At 36.2% G+C, this 22,582-nt stretch overlaps 1 protein-coding gene across 1 annotated transcript in view; it reads right to left on the bottom strand.

Moving 5' to 3' along the window:
* Positions 1 to 271: 271 nt before the first annotated feature.
* LOC121369020 (E3 ubiquitin-protein ligase TRIM37-like) overlaps positions 272 to 22,582 on the bottom strand; it is a 64,428-nt gene continuing 42,117 nt past the window's right edge. The window contains exons 17-25 of the mRNA XM_041493824.1: positions 18,575 to 18,678; positions 16,157 to 16,393; positions 14,739 to 14,858; positions 12,689 to 12,779; positions 11,944 to 12,029; positions 8,149 to 8,275; positions 3,472 to 3,536; positions 1,626 to 1,812; positions 272 to 999 (exon numbers count right to left, since the gene is read on the bottom strand). Coding sequence (XP_041349758.1) covers positions 966 to 999; positions 1,626 to 1,812; positions 3,472 to 3,536; positions 8,149 to 8,275; positions 11,944 to 12,029; positions 12,689 to 12,779; positions 14,739 to 14,858; positions 16,157 to 16,393; positions 18,575 to 18,678 — 1,051 coding nt within the window. The 3' untranslated portion in view covers positions 272 to 965. The remainder of the gene's footprint in view (positions 1,000 to 1,625; positions 1,813 to 3,471; positions 3,537 to 8,148; positions 8,276 to 11,943; positions 12,030 to 12,688; positions 12,780 to 14,738; positions 14,859 to 16,156; positions 16,394 to 18,574; positions 18,679 to 22,582) is intronic.

Genomic DNA, 22,582 nt, shown 5'->3' on the forward strand with positions numbered 1-22,582 from the left:
GTGTGTGTGTTTTGGGGTTTTAAACCCATCTGCTCAAAGCAGAGTTTATGTTTGATATACATACATTGTATAAATGCATTATTGATGAAAGTTAAAAAGTTTATTTTGTTTAGAGCACATTAATTAATCATCGACTTCGGGGTGTAAAAATGTTTTAAATTCTGACTCATAGTCATCAGAGGAAACCAGCTACATTTTTCCATTAGCAAAAAGGGATCTTTTATATACACTTTCCCCAGACAGGAAAGCACATACCATGGCCTTTGACCAGTAGTGGTGCGCTGGTTGGAATGAGAAAAACCTCAATCAGTTGAATGAATCCACTGAGGTGGTTTGATCCTGCGACACAAGCACTTCAGGCGAGCACTGAACTGACTGAGCTAAATCCCGCCCCACATTAACGGATGACCGTCACATTCAAGTACCCCTTCCTCCCCTGCAAAGTCGTACCCCTTGCTCCCCTGCAAAGTCGTACCCCTTCCTCCCCTGCAAAGTCGTACCCCTTCCTCCCTGCAAAGGCGTACCCCTTCCTCTCGTACCCCTTCCTCCCCTGCAAAGTCGTACCCCTTCCTCCCCTGCAAAGTCATACACCTGCACCGGATTCCAGTATTTTTTAAGTCCCTACACACACACACCTGATACCAACGATTTGTAAACAGATTTCACTGCAACCTTCCGCCTTGTAATAATAAATACCAGTGTTAATAAACAAGATTTAAATGCGTACTATCTTATGTACAGTAAATAAGATCTCTGACCAGGTAGATACTACCTCCAAAGACCGACAAGTAAGTTCTGGGTTCAAACAGAACCAAGTAACGAGTAATGCTGAATCACATGGCTGACTAAGGAGACAATTTCACACTCGGTATAAATACTTGGTTCGTCCCTGTCAATCAACTGGTGTGACGGAGTTGTCTGTGTTACCGAGTCGTGGATGACGAGGTTACACGAATTATAAGGCTTCAAACAACAGAGGAATCATCTGGAGAGTTGGGTCTGAAATTTTTTTTAAAATACAGTAAAGTACTATTATAACGAACCAGAAGGGACTATAGCATAAGTTGGTCATAAAACAGGACTTTACAATCAGTTTGTTCTTTGCAGTAGGTCATTCTAAGCATGTTTGTTATTAGTGTACTTTACTGTAAATATTTAAAAACTATGCCAATCAATGTATGAGGGTTTTGGTTGCATTAATGAATGTCTAATGACACCCCAATCAGGGCTAAAAAAAAAAATTAAAACCCACTAGACATGGTTAAAAAATTTACTAGGCCTACTTCTATAAATTTGTACCAAAATACTAGAAAGTAATAATTTTTTTTTTTTTAAAACCCCCCAAAAAACCAACCGTAAATAATTCCAAAACACTATAGCCCTCATTAATAATAGTTAACATGCAATTTGTATTATGTTTATTTACAAGTGCAAATACCACTACCTATTCCAAATAAATTCATATATTTTATTTAGTGTACACCATTGAAAAATGCAAACTGTAATTAAAAAATTATTGTTGGTCTTTTCGAAATAGGTAACTAATAAAAATACCACCCAGACTGCAACTTTCAAACAATATGCTGATGTCATCCAAGACATTCTTGTGGATACCTTACACTTACTTGTCTTTGCTGTTGTTATTCTGTGAACTGAATTCCACCAGTGGGCCTCCAGCACCGTTCGACTTGTTCTTTTGTGAGGCGGGTTTCCGTTCTTCTGCATCTTGTGGTTTAGAATCGTCATCTATGTTGGCTAGAGGATCCTGTTTGTCCACTTTGGACTTCAAGTAGTTGAAGGACCAGTGCAGTGCTAAAACATACACTGAACAGTTAAATCAGGCCACCGAGACTTAAAAGTTAAAAGTGTATGTAAACCATTTATCAGTTATGACCAAAACAATTCCCTAAACTCTCGCAACTTTGCGATCTCTCAGTGCTAAAATACTCGCAAAGAGGATGCTTTGTTGTCTACAGAGCCTAAGAGACCTTTGTGAATGAGGTCCCAGGTACTCACTTTACTTTACACAGCCCGTTACATTATATGAAGATAAAGAACTCTGTTTTGTTAACGACACCACTAGATCATATTGATTAAGTAATCATCGGCTACTGGATGTCAAACATATGGCAATTCTGACACGTAGTCATTACAGGAAACCCGATACATTTTTTCTAATGCAACAAGGGATCTTTCATATGCACTTTCCTACAGGCAAAAAAGCACATACCACGGTCTTGGAATGAGAAATATCCCAATGGGCCCACCGATGGGAATTGATCCTAGACGGACCGTGCATCAAGCGAGCGCTTTACCACTGGGCTATGTCTCGCCCCTACATTATATGATGTCTTAAATTTAATATAATGAAAAATAGGTTATGCAAAACTTGACTTGAGTGCCAGATAAACATAACTATTTAAAAATTTATGTAAGCAACTTTATTTCCAATATAAGACTCAATATTTCCATCGAATCGTCATTCTGTTTATTTGTCCGTTATACAACTTTAAATTAAAAAAAACAAAACATTTGGAATGTCATAGTAGTCAAGAACCATAGTACAAGCATATTAGAGTTAGGTAACACAGATAACACAGATTACACAATTATAATTTACATAACTGAACAATTGATTACTTTAAACTGTATTAATATTGTGGCATGGGGTTTTTTTTGTTGCAAAAATGTACCTTGGTGCATGTTTGCAACATGTACATGTGTATACTGTTGGTATCTGATATGAAAATAATACATTCATATAAATTTTGCAACATGAGGTTGGGCATTAACAAGGCGAATGTATATGCATGCATGTTGAAAAAAACATGTCAACTTCAAGTTCAAGTTACCATACCTAACATTTTGAAACCATGTTCCCTGCAATATCTATACTAAACTGAAAGACAGTCAGAATTCTTGTTTTGAAGTCCCAGACGATTAAATGAAGACAAGTAGTTATTTGTAAAAATCAGGTGGATAAAGCCTTACTAACAGCCAATAATCATTGCTGGTTACAAGCTTAAAACAACCATCCTGGTACAATAAATATGAACTCGACTTTGGGGGGAATATATAGTAATAATAATGGGAATTGTAAACTTGATATTGTAAGCTATAGGTTACCAAACACAAAATATTGGAACCGGTACATGGGTTTACCACACTGGGCTATTTCTCGCCCCAACCAGTGCACAACAACTGGTATATCAAAGGCCATGGTATTTACTATCCTGTCTGTGGGATAGTGAATATAAAAGATCCCTTGCTACCAATAAAAAAATGTTGTGGGTTTCCTCTCTAAAATTATGTCAAAATTACCAAATGTTTGACATCTAATAGCCGATGATTAATAAATCAGTGTGCTCTAGCGGTGTCATTGAACAAAAACTTTAAACTTTATCAAACTATATTCTTATTTTAATGCATATGACAGACAGAAAGACAGACAGACAGACAGAACCAAAGTACCACAATCTCCAGCAGCTCCAGAAGCAGGTAGATCAAGCTTTTCCGAGGTATCAGTAGTGACAGCCCTGGAAAATAAACAAAATTGGATCAAAGGAAATATTATTTTGCAACTACACCTCAGCACAAATTTTTGACTCTGGATCCGAGACCAAATACGCAAAATTACAATTTTCTTTCTAAAAATTGGAATTTCGAACAAGACAATATTTAGCGTAATCTACGCTTTAATAAATTCGTAATGATTCCGCCAAATTTGGAATGGTTGGTATCTCTGCTGATATGATGTCATATTACCAACGTCATAATATTCTCCATGTTAAATTCAATGACATCATAGCCCATGCAAGACACATGGCTGTTAATAAAAGTAAAATGTTGTGACTGAAATTTCAAGGTACAGGGCATTGCCCTGGTTGGGGGTTTAGATGGCGGATGTCAGTGCCATGATTATATCACCATTCAAAATGGTAGTGTTTTACATGACAATTGTAGTCCACTTTAAACATGTATTTCTCCCAACCCAAACCCTGTTATTTTTTTTTTTATTGGACAAAAACATTAATTTGATGGGTCCTGCAGTGAACCTATATTAATAAAAATAGTCCTATTAGGCTGACATTTGCTGGGGTGTTCTTTCACAAGCTACGGACATTTTTTTTAAAGTTTGCATTATTACTTGATATTGTTTATTTAGGCTTGACCGCCAGCTAATGGACGGCAAATCAAATATTCAAATACATTTACTAACGTTGAATAGTCCTCTGTTGATCTTTGTGTCCATTTAACAATATGTAACGCAAAATCTTGCAGTTTTAATACCCCTCTCGCTCATGTAACATTTTGTGACCATGTCATATTTTACTTTGGGGTCTTTAGTAATACATATATGTTCAAATAAAACGGCAATGACTGGTTGCATACTTTATTAATTAACATTACGTTGCACAATAACACACACACCCCCCCAATTACGTTTTGTCACACATCCCATAATTCCTACTCTCCTTAGTGCATGTTGAGTAGTTCTCGAATGACCCCATTATTCAATCGTAAATAATAAAGAAGTAATATACCGCTTGTCGGTAAATGTTAATTTTTCACCGGATCAATTTTATTAAGTCTCAATATCTATAATACGCAATCTAATAATCTCCCAGCAGAACTATTACATTGTAACAGTGTTCAAACTCGCACGTGCTGTTCGTCACATGGTGTGACATCGGGTACGGCCATTACTTCAAAGGGAGTGAGTAGCACATTTAAATTAGGGGGGGTTTTCACTTAATTTACTACTACTGTAGTAACGTTTTTTTTTTTAGGGGGGGTTTAATTACAAAAACCGTACCAAACATGATTTTAATTTTTTTAATAATAATAATAAAATATCTGGAAAAAAAGTACGAAACATATGTACACACCTTTTTACAAAATAAGATCGTCTGCTTAAAATAGCACAGCAAATGGTAGTGCAGGATGCACATTAAGTCAATACTTTTACTTTCTACGTCCGTAAATCCCAAATATGTGTTAACGCAAATGGATGGATTAAAACAAAAAGTTATATTCTTCTACCAAAAAAATATTATATCAGACAATGTAGGCATTATTACTAAAAACTACGATACAACAGACTGTATAAAAACAGGATACACCTAATTTGCATATCCAGGTCAGAGTTGTTCGTCAGTTGTTCATAATCGATCGGAAAACCAAAACGAAACTTTTTCGATGTCATTTTAAAAAAATATATACAATTAGCTAAATTTGTAAAAAAAATTATGAGTTCAAGTGTCCACGATAAGAGCAACTTTGGGAATCTTTATTGGGAAACTGTTGGGTTGAAGGGTCTAATTGGGGAAAAGTTTGATATTGGATTGGGAATTTACGTTAGGGGAATGGGGCCGTTCACCGGCCCCAAAATGTATAGTAGTTTATACCCTGGGATGGGTCCCTAAAGGGGGTCAGTGGGGCAAAGAAAATGTCCGAAGCGATCGGGTTGACATTACGGAAACCGAAAACAGCCGAAGTGATTCTCATTTAAAAAAAAATTTTAAAAACCTGACTGAAAAAATAATTTCCACAATTTCTCTGACGACGGAAATCCGTCTCACAACGGACAGTTAACAGCCATAAAGACAGATTTATTCCGCATGGGCCGACGTCATGGAATGGGTTTGTCTTGCATGGCTAGGGATGGGAGAAATCATGATTCTATTCCTGTATTAAATAGATCTAGGGCCAGTTGTTCAAACATTAGTTAGCTTACCCAGCAATTAACATAATTTTTCAAAACCACGGACAGTCCATAATCATAACAGAATATGGTCATGCGATTTAGAACAACCGAAGGTATCCTTTCATAATGAAATCTAAAGTTTATTTTGCATTTGTGCAAAAATATTTAAAAAGAGAATAATAGACAAAGCCTATTAACTATGCTTTGAACAACAGGACCCTTATGTTTCTGCAAAGTAAAAGTATGATTAATTATATTTTTGGTAAAACCTTAATTTCACAAGGAAACTGATGTAAGTGATATATAGAGAATAATAAACGAGTTACCAGTTATTATCAAATTTATGTCCCGAGTGAAATAATTTTCAGTTGTCACGAGCTTTAGCGAGTGACAAATGAAAATTATTTCACGAGGGACATAAATTTGAAAATAACTGGTACTGAGTTTGTCATTCTATTTATTAACCCAGCTATTTTTTCTCTAAAAGCCTTTATTTTCCACACACATGCACGAAGGCCAACCTGTATAGGAACGATGTAAACCACTTTACGCACTGTTCTGAGAATTACTATAACGTAATTTAATCACGTTCATAGATAATTAAAAAAACCACAAGTTTATTCTGCTTCCAAATCTATAATGAATTGCATTAAAATTACATTTTGTTATTAATTAACAACAAAAACAGAGACCCGTAAAGGCAAACTCTTTAAACTACATGACGTCATTTTGTGTTTGTCAAATCGTGATGACGTCATATTTAGTACCGACAAAGTCATTGGTTTGTAAGTGTCAAATTGTCCAATACTATTGTTCGTTAGACCAATGCAGAATATATCTCACTGAGAAAATATGGAAAATATTTTCCCTGTTATGGTGACCGCTGGGGTAATAAGTCCTGGATATACACTAATTTAATAGCAACCAAAATATTGTATATGGACTATTATTTGCTGTAAAATACTTTATTTTCGTGAGATAAAATTTTCGCAATTTAATCAAAAAGAGTCAGTTCATAAGCATTTATTTCTCCCAATAAAATGAGTACCAGTATTGATGTTAATAATTATTCTGACGTTTATTGTTTACAAAATTTGACGGCACAATGCTAGCCATGTTTGATTTAAACAATATTTATTACTGTTAAAATACTCGTTCAGTACAGTTTGTGACTGACCAAAAGGCAAAACCTTTTATGTGAAGACCCTACATGAAGTACAAGTATAGTGTCACTGTACAAGCCCACCCCAGATTGTTTTCATTTCCACATTTTAACAGACTGCGATGTTTACTTCCATTTTTTAAACGTTTGTTGCTTTCATTGCCAGCACTTATGAAAGAAAACCATACAAAACTTAGTATTGTTTATTATCTTACAACATATTGTCTGTACTTAGCACTGTTACTATTAGGCCCATGCAACAGAATATAGTAGATGGAATAGATGTTAAACGACACCCCAGCATGAAAAATACATCGGCTATTGGGTGTCAAACTTTGGTAAATGCAAAAAGTAAGTGATGAACCACAGCAATATAAAAATTCAACAGTTGAATTAAAACACAGTGTAAAGAACTATGCAAAAAAAATACAAATATCACGTAAGTAAACCTAATATTTAGAATAAAAGTCAGTATCACGAAGAACTTGTAATAAAAGTTCTAGATGGAATAGAAAGGATTCCATCACATTTCTTTGACCAAATATATCTTTTCTAGTTTCTTTGAGATGATCACACTACACCAAAACGTAGCATACCGTCAAAGTACTCTGACAGTGCTCACACTGAGGTGGAGGATCCTTCTTCAAAATAAATGCAAAAGAAACTAACGAGGTCTTGGGTCCGATTGAAGGGGACTACTTTTCATCAGCCTTTAATTTCACGTGACATTTTCACAATTTTTTAAATTTAAATTCCACAGTATTCAATTCAAAATTGGACCAAACATTCCAAAATGCTTATTTTGCTGGATAGAACATATTACCAGGCAGTTTGCAACATACTATGTCGCTGGGTACTTGGTGGGACACAGCACAGTGGCAAAGCTTCACTTGATGCAGTTGGTCTGGGATTGATCCCCGTTGGTGGGCCCATTGGGTTATTTCTCATTCCAGCCCGTGCACCATGATATGTGCTATCCTGTCTGTGGGATAGTGCATATAAAAGATCCCTTGCTACTAATGGACAAATGTAGCAAGGTTCCTCTCTAAGGCTATATGTCAAAATTACAAAATGTTTAACATCCAATAGCCGATGATTAATAAATATGCTCTAGTGGTGTCGTTAAACAAAACAAACTTCTGAAACTTGGTTCCCATTAGCTGTATTAACTGAAATGTTTAAGTTTGTCAGGAAACTGCCTTGTGCTTTTCAAAAACAAATGAAGTAGGCTTAGGATGCTGTTACATGTTGTTGTTGTATAGAAACATTTGAAAGATACCTGGCTAAGCACGCCTGAGACACACTGGATAGGTTACTGCAGACAGATGGGAGATCGGCGAAAGACAAATCATCGAATGAATACTCTTCCAGCGTCATATTGCTGTCCTGGACACCACTGATTTCCTCTGTAACACAAGCATACAATCTCTTATCTACAATGCATGTGCATTAATACAGTACTGTTTTACATAAGCATACGAGACTCGGGGGGGGGGGGGGGGGGGGGGGGGGGCAATTGCCTCCCTAGTGCTGGATGAAATATTCAAAACGATAAAGATATTCTGAGAAAGGTTCAAAACTGAGGCCTTTTTTTACGATTTGATTTTCATCATTCTACCCTCAAAATTAGTTTCAATCCATGTAAAAATGTGTGGTGATTTGTTTGTAACCCTATATAGCTGTTTGGCAGTAATGCTAATGTGAATAAATGTTGTTACCTGGATGTCACAAATTATTTAAATATGCAAAATATCTCCAAATGGAGAAAACTGGGATATTTTCTCTTTGTTCGTGATACTTAAACCGACTGCTATCTAGTTGCATATTTCCCTATTCCAGTCAACCGAAATACGGGCCCGGGGATATGCAATTAGTTATAGGTCAGGTTCAATTTTAAAAAATCAATAGCAGATTCAACCAGAAAACAAACAAAATCTATGACAGCAAAATTAAGACAATGGTTACATCAGTTAAATAAGAACTATCAATCACAATATATTATTTTTTCAACATATATCCCAAATCATTAATATTTCTAAAAAACCAACAACAAAATCTATAATAACAAAATGTAAAGTAAAAGTAAAGTTTGTTTTATTTAACGACGCCACTAGAGCACATTGATTTTTTATCTTATCATCGGCTATTGGATGTCAAACATATGGTCATTCTGACACTGTTTTTAGAGGAAACCCGCTGTCGCCACATAGGCTACTCTTTTTACGACAGGCAGCAAGGGATCTTTTATTTGCGCTTCCCACAGGCAGGATAGCACAAACCATGGCCTTTGTTGAACCAGTTATGGATCACTGTCGGTGCAAGTGGTTTACACCTACCCATTGAGCCTTGCGGAGCACTCTCAGGGTTTGGAGTCGGTATCTGGATTAAAAATCCCATGCCTCGACTGGGATCCGAACCCAGTACCTACCAGCCTGTAGACCGATGGCCTGCCACGACGCCACCGAGGCCAGTATAACAAAATGTAGACAATGACTGGTTAACCTAAATACAGGTCGTATTTCCCAAAGGGTCTTTTCAGCAGGAGAACTGAGAACATTAGCCTCGGTTTCATAAATTTTAAAGTGTGTAGAGTTAAAAGAAAGAAGTGTTTTATTTAATGATGCACTCAACACATTTTATTTACGGTTATATGGCGTCAGACATATGGTTCAGGACCACACAGAGTTTGAGAGGAAACCCGCTGTCGCCATTACATGGGCTACTCTTCCGATTGGCAGCAAGGGATCTTTTATTTGCGCTTCCCACAGGCAGGATAGCACAAACCATGGCCTTTGTTGAACCAGTTATGGATCACTGGTCGGTACAAGTGGTTTACACCTACCCATTGAGCCTTGCGGAGCACTCACTCAGGGTTTGGAGTTGGTATCTGGATTAAAAATCCCATGCCTCGACTGGGATCCGAACCCAGTACCTACCAGCCTGTAGGACCGATGGCCTGCCACGCCGCCACCGAGGCCAGTGTGTAGAGTTAAAGGGACATACCCTAGTTTTTAAACACTAAGGCATATTTTGTACTATTATAGCCGTTTTTGATAATTGAAATCATACTTTACTTAGATTTTATTGTTTAGATTATCCATTTCCGTACATTCAAAGTGTTTTTGGTCATCCCGGTGTTTTTAATATCACAAAATGCATTTCTTACATTTTTAAAAAAGCATGTGTGTCTGAGAAGTAACAGTTATGGAGTTATTTTAGAGGGTATTTCACCATTTCTAAGTCACATACTAATATTTCACTCAATCGTAACTTTATCCAAATGTGTTACAGGTTTGTAGATTAACTAAACTTAGTGTTAATTTTCACGGGTTGAAACTAGGGTCTGCGGCAGTAAAACCAACATTAATGTGTGGGAAATTTGGGGGATTCCCCCAAGAGCCTATTTATATATATTCACACACTACTCCACACTTTTTAGTTGCACATAAATACTTTTAAAATTTCAGTTGAATCTTTGTGAAGTGTGTTACTTTAAATTTTATGACATAAATTTTTTTATAAACGTGTGTCACAGTGTTAGTGTATGACACTGACAGGAATGCGGAAGTAAGTATTGGCAACTATGTCCAATTATGAATCTTTGTTATCAAGCACTAGTTGTAATGAGTATTCAGTAAATAGGTCAGTAATAATAGTTGGAATTGTTATTAATAGAACAATAAAATATAAAAATTAAATTTGGAGCAACAGTTGTGTTACATGTAAAAGTGAATATTTTGCCTATGCTATAATTATTTTATAAGGTGGATGACTTAAAAAACGATCATTGTGATCAGGTTTTGTTAACGCTGTGTTGAATGGGGACATAACTATGTATCAAATATCCATTTTACCATCTCTCCGCTATGCATTGCTAGTAGTAAAACCAGCATTAACGCCTGCAAATGGTTAAATACAACACAGTTATCCCCTAATTAATACCACTTATAACAGATGCTGGTAACAGACTAGTGATTCCAACACATCATCAAAAACAGGATTCAACAGAGAAAGAAAGGCAAGGAAGATTTGTTTAACAGCAGCTCAACACATAAAAACTATGATTGTGTGATGTCTAACATACTGTTATTCTTACACTTGATCAAGTCCTCCAAAAAATTTAAGGTGTAATAATAATAAGTTTGGTTTGTTTAATGACACCACTAGAGCACATTGATTAATTAATCATCGGCTATTGGATGTCAAACATTGGTAATTTTGACTCGTCATCAGAGGAAACCCGCTACATGCAGCAAGGTATCTTTTATACGCACTTTCCCACAGACAGGAAAACACATATCATGGCCTTTGTTCAGTTGTGGTGCACTGGTTGGAATGAGAGAAAAAACCCAATCGGATGAATGGATCCACCAGTGTGGTTCGATCCTGTGACGCAAGCACCTCAAGCGAGCATTCAACCGACTGAGCTAAATCTCACCCGTTTTAAGAAGGTGTATGCAAAAGGAAGAAGGAAGGAAATGTTTTATTTAACGACACACTCAACACATTTTATATACGGTTATATGGCGTCAAACATATGGTTAAGGACCACACAGATATTGAGAGGAAATCTGCTAAAGCCACTTCATGGGCTACTCTTTTCGATTAACAGCAAAGGATCTTTTATATGCACCATCCCACACACAGGATAGCACATACCACAGCCTTTGATTTGTATGCAAAAGGAAATAGGTTACATAAATTTATTTTTGTGTAAATGGTCAATGCTGCCACCACACATTCTATCACTAGTAACACTATTTGGAGGAAACCCTCTATTTATTTTTTTATTAGCAGTCAGGGATCATTTATATACTTTCCCACACACAGGATAGACTTTGATATACCAGTTGTGGGAGACAATGGGTGGACGGGATAAAAACTAATCAGAAAATGGGTCCACCAGGAGGAGGGTTCAATCCTCCGACCCAATCACCTCAGCTGAGCGCTTTATTGACTGAGCTACAGATGTCGCCAGAAGCAAGAGAATCCACATCAAACAAAATTATAATAAAACCGTGTTCTAATGTAGAACAGCTGCTGATTTTTAAAGACGGGAGTATGCTTTCTTTACCTGTGTAATCAGTAGAAACATTACTTTTCGGTAACACACTGTCTGTTTTTAGAAGTCCTGTAGATTTGCTGCCGATTGTCGTAGAGCTAAAATAAAACAATTTATTAAATTACTTTTACAAACACTCACGATCACAAATTGTTATTTACTTTATTAAACAGGTTTTCTAGAATATGGACGCCCAATGCCAGAGTCCAGTATTTTTTTTTAGACTCAAGAACCCCAAATAATTACTTTGGTTAAGCCAGTGGGCTAGTGAAAAAAGGGAAAAAGACAAAAAACACCAATAAAATACAAATCGTAGAGAAATAAACCTATTTCACATTACATCTGCACATGTATTAGTATTAGTTTTTTTCCGGTTCCCTATTGATAGAATAATAACTGGACAATGACTGTATAATCCCCATCAGCACTACAAAGTTCCTCTTCAACATGATAGCATCTACGAATTGTTAGAAATTCATGCAAGCACAATTGGAATGTGAAATAGATCTATTCTAGAACCCTTAAAACATAATTCGAAACAAATTTTTTTAATTGTCCAAAAATATTTTCCACTTAATTTAATTTCCTTACCTGCATTTACAAACATAGCAAAAAGGAAATGTTATTATTACTGGATATTATATTTTTTTTAAAAGGTGGATATGAGCGTAACATAATGAAGCTAAAATCAAATGGTCCACTTAAATAAGCTCAACCCTCAAAGAGGAGTTATAATTAAGGTTTTTTAAACACATACCGGCTTGGATTGGTAAACAAGATACTTAATGGCATTTCATCTATTGACATTTCTTCTAAAGGCAATTGTTCAAGCAGCTCTGGAAGATTTTCTAAAACAAAGAAAATAGCTTGAATACACAATGTCAAACAGTTTTGTTACCAGAATTCTGTGGTAACTATGTAATTTTTGGAAAGACTTCTGAACGTTCAGAAGTCTTGCCTCATTTTCTTTTCAGTCTAATTTTGATCCTAAATCATTATCCTGTTTTTGCTTTTGCCCCCTCCCCACCCCCTCAGCTGAGGTAGGTAAGTAATTTAACAAAGTCACACCCAAATAAAAGATTTAAATGCACAATACGAGGGTCTGTAACACAGTAATGAGTTGTCTTGTGTTCAGTGAATTTGGTAGTTAATTGTCACCAGGAACCGAGATGTCACTTGCTCAAACAGCCTACATTGCAATATATCCCATGCCAGATAGATATCAATAAATATACTCTTCAAAAAAAGTAGGGGAACATGAAATATTAATGTTAATATCAACTATTAGAACATACGTTTTGACCACAGACATCCTAGTAAAGAACATTCAGGTCTGTCTGTTTATCAACACAATGAAACACATTCCATAGTCTGCACATGCATCACGCAGTTGACCTGTACACATACGTGGGGTGGCATTCTCGATTTTGACAATTTCCAGGAAGGTCGATTAATCACTGTGGAACATTATTTCTGTCAATCTTTTTTATTCTGTTGATCATAGAGTTGTTATTGTTTTGTTTTAAGTCATTTTTATTGTTTGAATTTGCAATTTACTGATAAAAAAAACGTCAACTTTCAAATTTCACTTTTGACCCCAATCATCCTTCAAGATCTTTGGTGGTCATAAAACCTACTGTAATACTAAACTACTGGTTGTAATGTTTGCCCAATTAATTCACTATTATCATATAACCATTCCCCACATACCGTACAATTTTGGCAATTGTAAATTCTTATTAGAGTTTCCCTACTTTTTTTTTTAAGAGTATATATTGGCAAGATCTAACTCGTTAACTGATCAATGACAAAAAAGTATTATCCTGTACAGGTATGAAACATTATCCAAACTTCTACACACATTAAACAGGTCAAGCTGGGTTGGAGCTGTTATCATGAAAATATATGGTCTTCCGTGATTGCCAATATCCCTAATGCCAGGAAGCGAGGCATTAAAATAGAAGACAATACTTAAATAGATAAATAAGACAAACACAGTAACTGTAAGCATGACGGGGGTTGTACTTCAGTTATACTAGCCTGTTAATTAATTTCCTGACTGGCGATTCACACTTAAAATGTTTACATGTGCAAGATTTTACTGCCACGTGACTTGTACAACCAATCAAAACACACATTTTATTGAGCTCATTTCCTGTCCATAAAACTTGAAAGTGAAAACAAAACAAAGTCTGTATAATGTGTATTGTTGTAACTGATGATGTAGACTTCTTGTTACTGAGTTTTGTAGAAAGCTAGTTCAAGTTGAATATTAATATATACTTTCTGATTTGTTAATATTATGTGATGACCGATGTCTGGATAACATTTATCAAACAAGTCAGTAGAGGAAATACTGAGTTTGCATTTGTCACTAGCCCCGTGTTAAAAAGCACTAGCCCCTTGAGTCAGGCAAACGGATTTGTTGAACTCTGCCTTACATAAAACTAAACTAGTGCTTAACATTTCTTTTGTTTTCTGAACGCTGGACAGCTTTCAGTGTAAGTTGCTATTGAAATATTTTTGTTTGATAACTATGAATGCATACGTGGAATGTCACCATAGTATGTTTGCTTAAATGTCAATAATCATTGTGCTGTGACCGTGACTAATTTACATGTAATTTGCAAAGTTTTCATATTCTGAAAGTATGCAATCTGAAAATACCACATACTTTGATTACACTAGATATGCTAGCAATTATGTATTTTTTAAATTTATATATAATGAGAATACCCTGTCGAGTCTCTTAATTTCTTTTTTAATTCTTAATATTTTGTCTAAAGTAATTGTCCACACATGCTTACGTGTTGAGGACACTGGATCTGCTTTGTGTTCTTCATTATTATTGGACGTTCTGTTTTCTTCGTCAGATTTTGCAGCTCCATCTTGAACTGGAACTACATTTTCATTACCCTTGCTGCCATCTGCAATATTATAACCTGTTTTGTTACAAAATGTTAACATTATCAGTAATGGCAATGATTTGGTGCAATGCAACCTGATAGTGTGCAACCTGATAACACATCTTTAGGTACTAGTGTCAACAAAATGGTGGGATTTGTCTCCAAAGAACCATTTTTAACTGTTCAACCTAGATTTGAATAAAATTAATCAGTAGGTACAGGGTAGATTGTAATATATTGATGATAATTAGATTTTACATATGGATTTGGCAACAAAAACAGTCACATTTCAGCTGGTGTTTTGTCAGGCATGGTCAAGATAGCTATTTACTAGTCCAATGGTAAAATAACATAAGCTTAAGGTGTACCATGGACTTTGAATTTTGAAAATCACTGATCTGTGCTGTTGAATAATTGTCTTTAGATAAATTCAGTAATCAACACAATTAATGTTATTTTAAATAAGACATTTAAAAATTTTAAAACTGACACTACACTAACACACATACACACCCAATCAATGGGATTATATATTATTCTTTTAAAGGAGTTCTTTTTATATGGAAAACACACAATGTCATATAACAGAAATGATGTGATATTAGGCCTATATACTGATGGAAAGAAATAAGGGAACACATCAATTTGTAGACCAAATTTAATTCACTATTAGCGTAGTAATGTTTGTATTTCATACCAAGTGGTAATGTGGGATTGAATGTCTGTAGTGTTGAATGTGCTGCCTATATGTTCCCAGTCAACTTCTGACAATATGATTGATTTTTTATGCACTCATTATTTCTTGTTGCTATCTGTGTGATCCTTTATTTCTTTCCATCAGTATATAATTAAAAATAAAAAATAAAAAATTACTTTCTATTCAGATTTTAAAATAATTTTGTAAATACTGAAACTTGTTTCTCTGACAACCATGGCTATGGATAGTCCTCGATATGTAATAGTAAACGACACCACTAGAGCACATTAATTTATTAATCATCGGCTATTCGATGTCAAACATTTGTTAACTTTAACATATAGACTTAAGAGAGGAAACCCACTACATTTTTCCATTAGTAGCAAGGGATCTTTTATATGCACCATCCCACAGACAGGATAGCACATACCACAACCTTTTATATACCAGTTGTGGTGCACCGGCTGGAATTAGAAATAACCCAACGGGCCCACCGACAGGGATCGATCACAAACCGACCACGCATCAAGCGAGCGCTTTACCACTGGGGGCTACATCCCTCCCCAATGTAATAGTAACTGCCCTTGGGGAAACTGCACCAACAAGGTACACAATGACTAACTTCCATGAACCATAGCTCGAGCCTCGGTCTCACTGGTGACGGCCGATTCAGCCACGGCGTGAGTGGAGGCGGTCAGCTCTTCGAAGCGCTGCTTGAACTGTTCCAGCATGTCGGTGGGCAGGCTGGGTAGGTAACAACACTTGTCTTTACTACCGCCCTTCTTCTTCTTGTCATCCAGTCCCAAGTCCCACTCAACTTGAATTTGGTGCAGCCAACTGTGAGAGGCAGCCACGTCGTCTACAACAGATTTTGTAAATACAGGCTAGGGATTTTTTGAAGCAACCTTAGCCTACAAAATCGTAAAATCATCGTAGGTTGTGACATCACTACAGCACACTCCATAGCGACGTCATAGCTTACGATGGTTTTACGATTTCATAGGCTAAGATTGCTTCGAAAATATGGGCCCACGATCACAACATACCCATTTGTGGGGTTTTTTTTTGGGGGGGGGGGGGGGGGGGGGGGGGGGGGGGGGCAGATTTAAATTTTTTCAGTTTACCTTTTGACTTTTTTATCATTACTGTATGATTTTCTTATCCCTAAACCATTTTCTTTTTGTCACACACATTGTAAATACTCAATTCCATAGTGCTATACCCAAAAACAAATTCTGGCAGAAACCCTGACAGTCAATGAATCTTTACAGGTCATATCCATAAGACTTCACTAAATGTGTAGCTGTTTTTGTTTTTTTGTCAATTATTTCAGTTTGATTCAACGTAAAAACAAAAATTGAAGTTTTGGAAATAACAGAAATTGTCTATTTTGTTCTAGTTTTATATGCAATTTGTAAAAACATTGATCAAGATATAATTAACACAGCAATATTCAACCAAAGTGAAGGATGCCATCTGCTCATGAAATTATCTTTTCTTGGTTGTTAGTTTGAATGTTTTTTAAAGCTTAAAAAAAAAAAAGGTCAGAAAATTTATAATACCTTCTGTAAATACAGAATTTCCATTATTAATGCTAAAATACTTCAGTGAAACTCCTTTAAACCGGATACCCTCAGGACCAAGTAGAAAGTCTGGTGTTAAGAGGTATCCAGTTTAGAGAGGTTCTTTTCTGTACATATATTTAAAAAAGGGCCGCGAAAAATGTCCGGTTTTGAGGGAATTCCAGTTTACAGAGGGGTCCGGTTTTGAGATATTTCACTGTATATTCAAACACCTGTTTAACAAGCATTCTAAGAGTACTGCTGAAGCAATACATGCATCGCCTAAGTTCAAGGGCCATAACTCTGTCCAAAATGAGTATATCACCATGAAAGTCAAACATGATATGTAACACTATATGATAAAGGTAGATACAAAATTTCAGCTCAATATCTTAAGGCACTGAGAAAAAACCCATTTATAAAACTATATGTGGGACAGATAGACTGATGGATGGATGGATGGATGGACAGACAGAGAAGAAACTTATAATCCCCTCCGGTTGAACTGCTTTGGGACTAATATGAGTTACCATATTTTCCCATGTATTATGCATACTTTTTTTCTCCAAAAAATACAGGTTAAAAATGGGTGTGCCCATTATACATAATATAAAAAAAAAAATCATTTAAAAATGTCCAGCGATCACCATAAAAAATTGTTAATCAGTAGTTTACAGGTTATTGACGGTGTTCATTATAACGAAACGCCAAAACACCTTTAAAAATCGCTTTTCACTTGTGATGGTTGTAATAAATGTAAAATAAATGTACAAAAGCATCCATACCTCACCAAAAAGTGCACAAAAATAGACCATAAATATTTTTTATTTCCATGAGATTTAATTCAGCCATTTCCCTCAAACCGGAAATATACGACACTACTATAAAATTAGAAATCTTGTGCATTGACGTTAAACACGAGAACCAAATGTAATATACTATATTTTTGTTTTCATTTATTTATTAGTCATTAACAGTGTATGGGTATATACTCTTGTCTTGATTTATGCATGTGTGACATGTAAGTACGCAAGTACTAGCCCATGTTTTGTGTGTTATGTAGGTCTATGTACGCAAGTACCTAACTTAAGTTTTGTTTCTTGAATATACCGCTGCTTTTGCTTTGAGTTAATTTTGGTGACAGGTGGAAAACGGTACATCTTGCATTCACCGTCGATTTTGTGGTTTAAAAAAACGGTGTGCATTATATTGTGGTGCATGTTTTTTTTCTTGGAATAAACGTTCAAAGTGGGAGGTGTGCATAATACATGGGGAAATATGGTACCCTCTGTAAATATAAAATTACTACCAATCTACATCATCATCAAATGTTGCTACTTACATATAGATTGAACAACTCACCTGAACATCTGTAATGTAGAATAGTCAACAAGAAAAAGCAAATCTACTATTTTAGACTTTTTAGTGATGTGTCAAGGTAAACTAGATATTCCATTGCACTTAGCTCTGTTCCTTACCTGAGGTTTCTGAATGTGTGTGGACAGGTGTTGTTGCAAAACATGTGTTCAGCTTGCTGTTTGTGTCTTCCAGAAATTGAAGTAATATCGAGTCAGTTGTATCCCTGCAAGTTTTTATAACAAATTAATACTGTAGTATCATTAAAAACTGAGAAGACGACCAAAATATTTTAGTACACTGTAAATCATAAAATATTAGCAATCTTAAAATTTAGCGAAATCAAAGTAAATGACAGATTAGAGACTAAAAGAATCCTTCATGTGTGTCCATGTGGGACAGAGCTATTCCACCCGAGAGTACATACCGTATTTGACCGGGAATAAGCCCATGCCTGTGAATAAGCCCACTCCCATTTTTTGCAGATCTAAAGAATTAGGCCCATATCCTTGAATAAGCCCATACCCAAATATGTAGTATGTTTGCTATCAAAATTCACTGAAAGTTCAAAAGATCGTTGGGTGACAAACTGGTCCCAAGATAACAAGTATTAAAATGATTTAAAACAATGTTGTAGTTTGTGTTGTTTTTATTTTTTATAGCTTAATAAATACGATTATATTACCAATAAAGTGCATACTTTTAGTACTATGTACCATCCCCCCACCCCACCCAGCCACAAACACACTACAGTCATATGCAGTCAACAATTTCACAGTCGGCTATTGTACTTTGATCAACAAAGCGACCATTTCGTGAAACCTAAAGTATGTCTGTTTCACTTGTGTCTTTGATGAAAGCCGACCTTCCTGGCTTACAGTAAAAATAGCTACAACAAAAACCTTTCTGATTGGTTGATTTGTAATACTACTTGTGACGTCCCATGAACTGACTGTTGTGAGGTATGGAAGAGGGCGTGAAGACTGCCTTGATTGACAACCAACTCATGATTGGTTGAATGGTGTGGTAAGCATTTTAATTAATTGACTGTTGTTTTTGTTGTGAATTCTCAGTTGAGGCGCACTGACTCATTAATGAATAAAATAAAAGAAATAAGTGTTTAACACAAACGATGCAGCCACATCTGTGTTTTTATAATATCATTAGGTTTATTTAGTACTAATCACACATCAAACGAATTGAGAAAAAATATTATGCATCAAACAAAATGAATAGAAAAGGTGAGTAATATTGATAAACAAGCTCGCTTGGGGTAATTACTGAGAAATGCTATATAGTGGGTCTTAAAAATACACATAGTTTCTGTTTTCACCAATATACACTGAACATGCAATTCGTACGCAAACGGTATACTGTAAAAGATAAGTTAGATGTTGTTGGCTGGTTTAGACGTAATGGCCGAAATCTGTCTGCGGCTGAAAGAGAATATGGCATTTCAAGAAAACAGGTTCGACTGTGGGACAAAGATTACGAGAAATTGCTGATGTTTTCGAAAGGCAAAGATAGCGAACGAAAGAATATTGGTAGTGGAGCGGAAGCAATGAACACCGAAATGGATCAAGCCGTCTTCGAATGGTTCAAGGATGAGCGGGCAGAAGGTAGATGCGTGTCAAACTACTTTCTGCAAAGCAAGGCCAGAGAAGTTGCCAGTCAGATTAGAGTACAGAAGTTCCAGGCATCAAACTGGTGGCTACGTAGGTGGAAGCAGCGATATTCGGTGGGAATCAGACGGGGGACAAACGACGCACAGAAAATCCCGAGTGATTACAAGGAGAAAATTTCAGGTTTTCATTCAGCAATCCGGGCTTTAAGACAGAAATGGGACTACACCGATTACAACATAGCGAATATGGACCAGACGATGGTTAGATTTGACACTGTACCGAAATACACAAATGAGGTCAAAGGAGCAAAGACTGTGCGAATCTCTCACACCGGCGGTGCTAAAAAGGGGTGTACAGTAGCTTTGACGGCGAGTGCAAATGGGGACAAACGGAAAGCTTTGATCATCTTCAAGGAGAAAAATGGTGTTATCGGCCCACGAGTGCTACCCACGTTGAAAGTGCCAGACAATGTATTGATTACTGCTACGGAGAACGGTTGGATGACAACAGTGAAAGTACACCATTTCATCCGACATGTCTGGGGACCAAACGACGACGACGACACTCGGCGACTTCTCATATTGGACTCATACAAGCCACACACGTGCCAGTCATCGACAGATCGTTTTGTCGAGTACGAGACCGACATAGTAACAGTACCAGGAGGTATGTAAAAAATGTTTTTTTAATTTGATATTTTGTAATTTGATATTCAAATTTGTTTATTTATTTATTTATTCACAGCGGTTTTTACCTAGTCATCTACTATTAAATATGTTATGAAATGTAATCAAATTAACTAGCAATTATTTGGTCAGTCTCATTATTTTGATGATACATTAATTGCGTGAAGCAATAAACAAATGGTTTACAGTATTCAATATTTATTTTTCAGGCTGCACGGGACTTGTCCAGCCAATGGATACTCACGTGAACAAGGTGTTCAAAGAGAGAATAAAGCAACAGTGGTGCGAGTGGTTCAAGTTGGCAAAGCGGAACTGCAGAGGAAATTATGTACAACTGACAAGACAGAACATTATAGACTGGATAAGTGTCGCGTGGGAAGCTGTTGAGGAGGGAACCATCCGGGGGGCTTTTAAGTCCTGTGGGATTTCGCTACCAATGGATGGAAGCACAAACTATCTGCTAAGTTCTCGCTTGGTCGACGATGTTGGACTGGAAATCGAGGAAGTGCCACCACATGAAGAGATCGAATCTGGAGTTCATTTCGACGATGAGGATGACGACACTGAGGACATCGAGTTTGTTGGGTGGGACCAGGATGAAATTGACATCTGATTATGTACTTTTACTTTGTGTGCTGGATTATGTGTGTTCATACGTTGTAAAATAAATTAAAAAACGATATTCTTTGGAAGTTGAAATTAAATTTTATTACCGCTTTTGTTGTTTTATTTATTGATAATTTCCAGGTTCTTTTACTCATTAGTGAACATTGGAAATTTTTAACAAAACTGGCCCCATGTCTGGAAATAAGCCCACCCCCAACAAAGCTACAAATGAGTTGTCTTGGCCCCCTGGGCTTATTCCCGGTCAAATACGGTAAGTTGTTGTCAGGGACGAGGCTTGCAGAATCCCTGACATCATATTATGTACCCGAGGGTGGAATTGCCCTGTCCCACATGGATACATAATGGAGGATTATTTTTCTCCTATCCAGAAGATGAAAAATAAGCATTTTGGGAAAACGTGAAAAACCTACAGTTTTCTATTTTTTTAAAATCATAACCATTGAAAAGATGGTATCCAAAAATGGTTTATACTAAAAGTATAAACTGAAAATAATGGTATAATTTCATTATGTCAGTAGGTTTCCTTGTTTTTATGAAATATAAAAAGCATTTCTTGCGTTATTTTGCCGTTTACGTGACGTCACCCAATGTTAATATCAGCTCAAACAATAGAAGTCACGTGGTTATGCAAGACTGATTTATTCCGCATGGGCTGACATCATGGAATATGCCTGTCTTGCATGTCTAGGGATGGGAGAAATAAAACTTTAGTGAGGTTGGCACATCAGACACTAAAAAAATTAAGCTTAAATTGTAGAACCAGTGAAATAATACTTTTTTTATATTTTGGCATTATGCGGCTAACAGAAAACTTAAATTTATTCGAATATGCATCTGTGTGCAAGATATGGTCCGGACAAGCATTTACTGTTATGTGCAGTAGACTGTGAAAAGTAGGTCACAGTGAACTAGTAATAGTAAGTGACACACTGCCATTCCAAGTTGTTCCTACATGTGAGGTTTGATGGTCCTGTATGCATCTGTATGCAAGATATGGTCCGGAAAAGAAAATGTTAACAGACAGACATATGTACGGACGGATGGACGGACAACACCATACCTTAATACGACCCATCATGGACAGGCATATAAAAAGGTTGGATAAAAACCAAACTTTAAGTATACATATGACTTGTATGTTTTAGAATATTCAATCTTTATTCATACAGAACAGTTATAATCATGGTAATTT

The sequence above is a fragment of the Gigantopelta aegis genome, chromosome 3 (assembly GCF_016097555.1).
Source record: "Gigantopelta aegis isolate Gae_Host chromosome 3, Gae_host_genome, whole genome shotgun sequence".
NCBI classification, from domain to species: domain Eukaryota; kingdom Metazoa; phylum Mollusca; class Gastropoda; order Neomphalida; family Peltospiridae; genus Gigantopelta; species Gigantopelta aegis.